Here is a 7,412-nt window from a genome sequence, read left to right on the forward strand (position 1 = left end):
CTAAACAAACCGCACCCTTAGATGAAATGGGCAGTTCTTATATTTTGTGATTCAGGAAAAAAATCCCCTTTTTACGCTTGTGTTTGTATTCCAAAACAATAATAAAAAAAAAACAATCATTTTGGCACAAATGCCGATTGTCGTGCTTAGTTTACTTATATTTCATGCTTCAAAACAAGTTTGATGAAATGATCACAGCACAGTATGTTCTTTCAATGCACACAAACACTGCCAGTGGGTGTCTTTGGAGGGTGGAATGTATTCCATGAGTTGGGTTTTGTTTTCTGGTGCTTTTTAAAATCAGCGTACAACACACTGGACCTACAGACAAAATGTGTGGTCAATACTTGTAAGTGGTGCTTTGTGCTTGGTATGGACCATTCTCCCTCCCTTTAGCATACTGATCTCTGCTTAAAAAAAAAAAAAACTATGGCAGTTTTTAAAAACAGAACCTTTAATGCAAACATTTCAACCCAATTGTGCAGCTAACATATTTAAAGATGTAAATAAAACGTTGGCTGCATGTTGCCTTCTTTCTACCAGTGTTGGTTTATGTGTATGACCTAAACAAAAGAGAGACAAAGACACAATTAATAGCGAACTGTTCACACATGCTCTATCGGTTGAGCTTCAAGGATTCAGTAAGTTATACAGCCACCGTGGGCTGCTGTATTGCCTATTATCACTTAAACTGATTTGCAACAAGAATAGTGAGTTTTCCATTCCCAAATACATGTCATTCTATTTGCATAACAAATCAATCAGTCATATGACATTTATACTATGTGTTTGATACATTTTTTATTTAACCGTGCATGAAACATGCATACAATGTGAACACATCTGCACGAGAGCCTTCGGCATGCATTCATCCCTCTTTTTAAAGGGATTGATTTAATAGTTTCACTGTATAAATGTGTGCCACATGGTTGCTAGATTGGTATATGACATGATGACTATATTACTAATAATCATATACTAATAATCATGTTGGTATATTTGTATTTATTTATTTCACAATATATTTAATGTGGCTCAATGCAGAGGGATTCTTGAAGTAGGTTAAAATGAAGAAACAGATCATTTTAGTATTGTGGACATGTTGCAAAATACTAGTGTTCTTATACCTTTCTTCATATGTTATGTTAGAGTATGTTGGCAAAAGACCAACACACTTATGCAATTTCCACACATGCATCAGAACCTGAGGTTCTGTATAATTCTTGTACAGTAAATGTTCTTGGTGATTTTTAGCGTGAATCACTATTGTTCTTTTTGTTTTGTTTTTTATTGTGGTTTAGAATGTACACCCTTAAAACCACTGTTACATAAATATGTATTTTACCTTTGTGTATGTAACTGTGCAAATAAATACCCACACTGCCAGTGGCACAAAGCAGTTACCTTAAATCAAATCTATTTGAAGGTGTGGCTTTCAGTTCCTCCATGTCCAAACCCTATGAAGAAAAGGAAGAAAAGAAAACAGAGAATTAACCCAAAGCAGCTACATTTAGCTGTTCCTTTCATGTTTAGACAATAAATTCTGAGATTGCAGCACAACAAGATACGTATATATTATATATCAGACTGAGATCTACATGCTTAAGGGGAAATTCAGTGACTGAAATAAGAAATAAACTGACGATATAAAGTCCAGTCAGTTTGAATGCAACTACCAAATGCTGACTTGAAAGACCTTCACTTTTTTTTTTTTTTTTTTTTTACATTAAACTTAAATATTTTATTAGCCTTAAGTTTAGAGAAAAGGTAGACTATGTATATAAAAAAAAAAAAAAAAAAAGTTGACAAAAAAGTACTGGAAAACATAGTGCTTATTTTGACAGCAACAAGGAGCAATTATTATCTAGAAGTGTGCATTAACTAGAAGTGAATAACAGATTAGGAACTTCAGGAATATTGTGTGTAAAAAGGATTATGGTATCCGAGTGTGGCATGAGAGCATGGCCCATCATATCACTATCACTGTGTGTGATAACAGGGGATCAGACAGCAGTAGATTAAACCATGTCTATATATAGCTTGCCACCTGTCCTGGTTATAATCTGAAGTTAGTGTCACAGTGGAAAAGGATAACTGCATGGTGGCACTCGTTCCTAGCCTTACTGCCACATTACTACAGGAATCCTTCCATTCAAACCATAATCAGAAGCAAATAATTTCCAGGCACTTCCAACCTGCTTAAAGCTCCATGCATGTTTTAAGAGCAGCAAGTTTCAGTAAAATGTTGCAGCATTTGGCTCAAAGCACCTGACACTTGCAATGGATACTGCATTGGTTTTAATGTTTAACATCTTCCCCTCCATAATTTTATAAGAATAAAAAACAACCAACCTTTAGGTCCAAACAGGGCAGCATAACATGGTTTGTGACAGTAAGGTTTTCCATCTCGCTGCAAAGGCAAAAGTACATTTTTGGCCAACTATGCATGTCTTTCAGTCCATAGCTATGAAATACTCAATGGTGGTAGAAATACAATTCATTGACAAATGTTTCAACAAGAAGTCTACAATAAGAACTAGACAGTAAAATTGATAACAGATTGCACGTTGGCAGATTCTACAGGAATAGAATGTATCAGCAAAAACTGAAAGTGAAGTTGACCAGTGAACTACACCATAACTCAAGATTCATTATCACAGACAGCATATATTGCTAAAAGATACTTTAGAATTATCAGCACATAAAGAAACGACAGCCTTGCTCCGATAGCAAAACATGAAACGCTTTTAAATGTTTACAGGTGTGTGAAAACTGTTTCTTAATCCAAGGCTTCATAAAGACTGCACCTTACCACTGATCAGTTCTTTATTTTGCCTTTGGTCAATTGTCTTCTGAAACAAAGGACCATATTCACAAAGCTTTAACATGAGTTATTTCAATAAAATATTAATAAAGAAAGGTTATCATTCGTGAAAATGTTCTAGAGTGCTGTCAAAAAACCAACAGTCGTGAATGGTTCTCTGAATATGAAACTGAATTTTCTTTGTTGAAGCAGACTTTGAAAAAAAACACTTAAGAATACTCATTAGTTAAAGCTTTGTAAATAGGTGTCTTTATTCATATTGCTTGTCAAAACTAGAACATTTAAGATAAGACCTTGGGTGGGGTGCATGCTTATGCGAGTGCACAGGATGACGATCAACGATTCATCAAATGATCTGATGCACTGATAAAGTGAAACATTGCTCCCAGTGTTAGTTTTCAAACCTGTACAAATCTTACCTCTGCATGGGAGCCAGATGACAGGGTCTTGCTGCATTTCTCACATCTTAAACAAGGCCTGTGCCAGTCTTTGCCAAGGGAGGTGACTTTCTCGGCTGCACGATTAAACACACAATAAGAATAGAGATTACAAATTAAATACACAATATTTTAACTGCAGCTCTCCCACCAATTTAATTATCCATGTCACCTTCAAAGTTAACTTTCCAAATGAAAACTATTTTGAAACTTGGCAACAACAATAATTTAAAAAAAAAACCTCGACTTTTGTGTGAGATACACCTTAAAGCACAATAGATATTGAGTAAAAACTACACTAATAAAATTAAGAGCTAGAGGCCAGGACTGTTGCAAAGGCCAAACCATCTTCAAGTTCTAATTTTGAAAAAATGAACAGAATCAATCCCCAGTACCTTTTGGAATTGAGTTCCAGGAACTATCCCTCAAGAACCTTTTGCAGATTATTATTTCAATAAAAATCAGCAATAAACACCTACTTATCAGCTCAGCAAAGCATTTATGTTGGTAATTATATAATTGTAAACTTTACTGTTAAAATCACAGGATGTATTCTACTGACATATATTTGTTCGTTGCAATTTGTGTATGCATATTATTGTCTGAGAACCCAAATATAAATGAATATGGAGCTAGCCACTGATCTTAAGTGAGAAGGGTGTCTGCTTTGGTGGTTTGATACAGGGAGTGGTTTCTCTGGTTTGCTGGTAAAGGGGAATGTGTGGGGATCCTGAGGCTATGTTTTTCCAAAATCAATGTAGTATATAGGTAGGGGTTTAACATATGCCATTATGAGGCACATATCCATAAAACAATCTGCAGTGGAAGAAACCTGAATTGCCACACACCCTTTCTAGATATGAATGCTATCAATCTTCAACCACTGTGTTTGTTTATACTATTTAAAATGGCCTCTAATAAAAGATAACTTCAGGGTACATAGTTTTTGTGAGGAGTGAAGCAAAACTTAGAACTGCTTCAAACTTTGCCTTGGGTGTCAGTTTGTATTTGCTAGTTAAAGTTACACAGTTGCTCACTTTTTCATTACACATTTTCTTGAACATTTTTTCAATGTGTTACTGATTTACTGTTTTATCACTTCTGCCTGTGTGGTAAGATTTTACATACCTGTTTGTGTGTATTTAGTGCTAGGGTAAGGAGTGCACAGCAAGTTAGAAGTAAATCATAAGAGATACTTGCATATTGATAAAACTCCTTAGTAAAGAGATACAGTATATGAACTATGGAGCTCCCTTCTCCCTACAAAGAGTTGACTCTCCCTTGGGGTGGGGTGGGGTGGAGTTTCAATGTCAGGGCAATGTAATGATGGAGCTTTTACATTAATGAGGCTTAAATCACCAGTGCTTTGCAATACATCCTCTTCCATGAGCGCTACCTTGAAGTAAATTGAAAGGAAGTTGAGTTTCATTAGTATCTCGAGGAGAATGATTAAAGCATTCTAAGCACAAGCTGAGTGAGTGCCAGATGTCATAATTGGTGCCTCAAATGTTTTCAACTTTTGACCCACAGATGTCACGCACAACTTCATTTAAAAACAGGTTTTTCAGACGAATACAGGTTTAATACCTTGCAATAAAAATGACTTAACCAGAAGTTCTTGTCTGAAGACCACTTTTTGAGTGTGCACTAGGAGTGTGCAGGTGTCCATCTGTTATTTAAACAACAACGTTCACCCTACACTCTTAGAAAAAAAGGTTCTATCTAGAACCGTTAAAAGTTCTTTGCACCAATGTCATAGGGGAACCTTTTTTGGTTCTTTAAAAAACCTTTTAAAATGGTTTGAAATAGTTTAAAAAGAACCACCTGATAAGGTATAAGGTTCTTCACACACAATAAGTTCTTCAAAGAACGTTGACAACATCCAAAGTACCATTTAAGAACCCTTTTTTATGTGTGTAGTAACGCAAGTTAGGCTAATAAAAAACAATTCCAAAACAGCAACAGAAAAAGTTTACATTTGACAAACAGTATACTCATAAGGCTTCAATGGAGCACAGAAGCAGCCAACATTTAAACAATGACAATTAATTCTCATTTTTGTAATTCCAAAAGCTTTGCTATCATTTATATTTTAATTTTTTGCTGTTGGATCAAATCGTGTAGGATAATATAAAAAAAAAAAAAAACATGGTGTTTGAAGCTGTGATAATACATGTTGTGATACTGCTGGAGTAAGTCTACCTGTTTAAAAAAAAAAAAAAAAAAAAAAAAACAGTTTTACCAAACAGATGGCACTCTCACTCTGTAGTCAGCATCTGCAAACATGTAGTTTGGGCTTTGAACATTTAATAGGTCTGATACAGCCTTGGTTGCTAATGCTTTTAAGTGGACCCATTTACAAAACAATAAAAATAAGTACCGTACTTACACGTTAATATATAGAGTAATTTTTAAACCAAAATAAGGATCAGGTTAATCATCACAAAGTTATTATTTATTATGACTAAGATGTTTTATCTTCAAAGTAAAAATTAAAAAAAGCAAAACTACTGTCTGGAAACTGAAAAGTATGTTGCTCAATAAAGCAAGAATGTTCTGAATTCTACAAGGAACTTGAGGGGATATGAGGAGGATTAGCAAGCAATTATCTTCAAGAGCTTATCTTTCAAATTAGCCAATTTCCTCTCAGTTATATTCTCTGGAGAACAGAGCTGTATATGTTGTGAATTTTACAGTCCTTGTTTGACCCTCTGTACTACCACACACAGCAATATTTGCAGCTAAAGGATGTTAGTTAACATAATGATTTTACTTATTGTTTTTGGTACCTGAGAAACAGATTTTATTCTGCTATGAAGATAATATAGGAATGTATTTTGAATCATAAGATCCAATGAAAAATAGAAAACAAACAGTTGCCATAAATACCTCACTTGAATAATTTGAAAAAAAGTCACAAAAACAAGCTGCATACATGCTCTGTCTGTCCTGTACTGGCTTGTAATGAAATGCAATAAAATAACAATAAAATAAATCTATGCAGTTTAAATCCAAAGCATAAAAAACGGGCATTGGCACTTACAGATTAGCCAATATTCAATTTCTGTTAAAAAATAAACAAATAAAAGTACAAACACAAATGCACAAAAAAATGGGGAAATCGGGGTTAGTAAAGAACAGTATGGGCTAAATGTATTTTGTACAGCCTGAGATTGCACTACTGCCTAGAAAGACACATTATAAGCAAGTCCTTTTACAAGTACTGTACACCAATGACTGTATTGAAAACAAAACCACAAATAACAGGATGATACAAAGCCATAAAAACTAAGACATTTTGAAATACATAACGAGGTAAACATGGAAAAACCTTTTTTAGATGAAAAAAAAAAAAAAATCTAATTCAAATACATCAAGCCAAAAACAATACTTAACTATACAGTGTGCTGAATTATGCTTACATCCTATGTTACATTTGTTGATATAAAAGTATACACATTAGTTCGCTGTATGTGGAGTATGTATTATATTAAAAGTTAAGTTAACACTGCTTGAGATAAGCATGCTACTAAACACTACACAACATATGCATTTTTAAAATGATAGTTTAAATGCTAAAAGGGAAACAAAAAAATAAACCTTTGTCTTACCAAAATAGACCTCCTTATCGCATTTTGGACACTTGGGCATATCTGCAATTTGTTTGTATGTGCGCAGCTAATTCCTCTTTGTAAGTACCAACCACTACAGTAGCATTAATGCTGTCACCTGTCTTAAAAGCCACGCCTCAAAGCCGAACTGTACATTACAAATGCTCAGTTCTGTATTTATAGTAAAGAAGCATTTTGCACACGAGAGGAAACAAGGGAGAGGCTTATTCTGCACACGACCCGGTAAAAAACGAAGCCCCAAAATACTAAGAACAGTGTAAACTTGCTTAGAGATGATGACCCAAGCTCTTAATTCAAACAGAGGAAGGAATTCAGGGCAACCGAGAGTGAGTAAAGAGCTCTACTGCACAGCCAAGTATGATCTGCAATTAGAATCTACTGAAAGTTCAGTGTGTCTTTCTTGAATGCGAATCAGTACGGTGAATAAAGACGTGTTTTATATGCAAAAAATAAATAAAATAACAAGCTAATAAAATTAATAAAAATTGTTGTGTTAACACGGGTTTGTTTTTGATCCAG

The 7,412-nt window shown here is 34.5% G+C and overlaps 1 protein-coding gene across 1 annotated transcript; it reads right to left on the minus strand.

The window, feature by feature from the left end:
• Window positions 1–436: 436 nt before the first annotated feature.
• Window positions 437–7,010, minus strand: LOC121330002 (cysteine-rich protein 1). Its single transcript, XM_041276188.1, has 5 exons — window positions 6,873–7,010; window positions 3,244–3,338; window positions 2,353–2,410; window positions 1,405–1,457; window positions 437–563 (listed from the first exon to the last, which is right to left on the minus strand). Exons 1-4 carry the CDS (start codon window positions 6,910–6,912, stop codon window positions 1,417–1,419), a joined length of 234 nt encoding a protein of 77 aa, XP_041132122.1. The 5' UTR covers window positions 6,913–7,010; the 3' UTR covers window positions 437–563; window positions 1,405–1,416.
• Between the last annotated feature and the right edge of the window lie 402 nt (window positions 7,011–7,412).

Source organism: Polyodon spathula, chromosome 17 (assembly GCF_017654505.1).
Source record: "Polyodon spathula isolate WHYD16114869_AA chromosome 17, ASM1765450v1, whole genome shotgun sequence".
Lineage (NCBI taxonomy): Eukaryota > Metazoa > Chordata > Actinopteri > Acipenseriformes > Polyodontidae > Polyodon > Polyodon spathula.

Excerpts from the sequence above, each read along its gene's own strand:
- LOC121330002 (XM_041276188.1), bottom strand. The coding sequence starts at position 6,912 with ATGCCCAAGTGTCCAAAATGCGATAAGGAGGTCTATTTTG. Across the intron at positions 3,339-6,872 it reads CGATAAGGAGGTCTATTTTG|CCGAGAAAGTCACCTCCCTT; the intron begins GTAAGACAAAGG and ends TTAATCGTGCAG. Across the intron at positions 1,458-2,352 it reads TGCCCTGTTTGGACCTAAAG|GGTTTGGACATGGAGGAACT; the intron begins GTTGGTTGTTTT and ends TTTTCTTCATAG.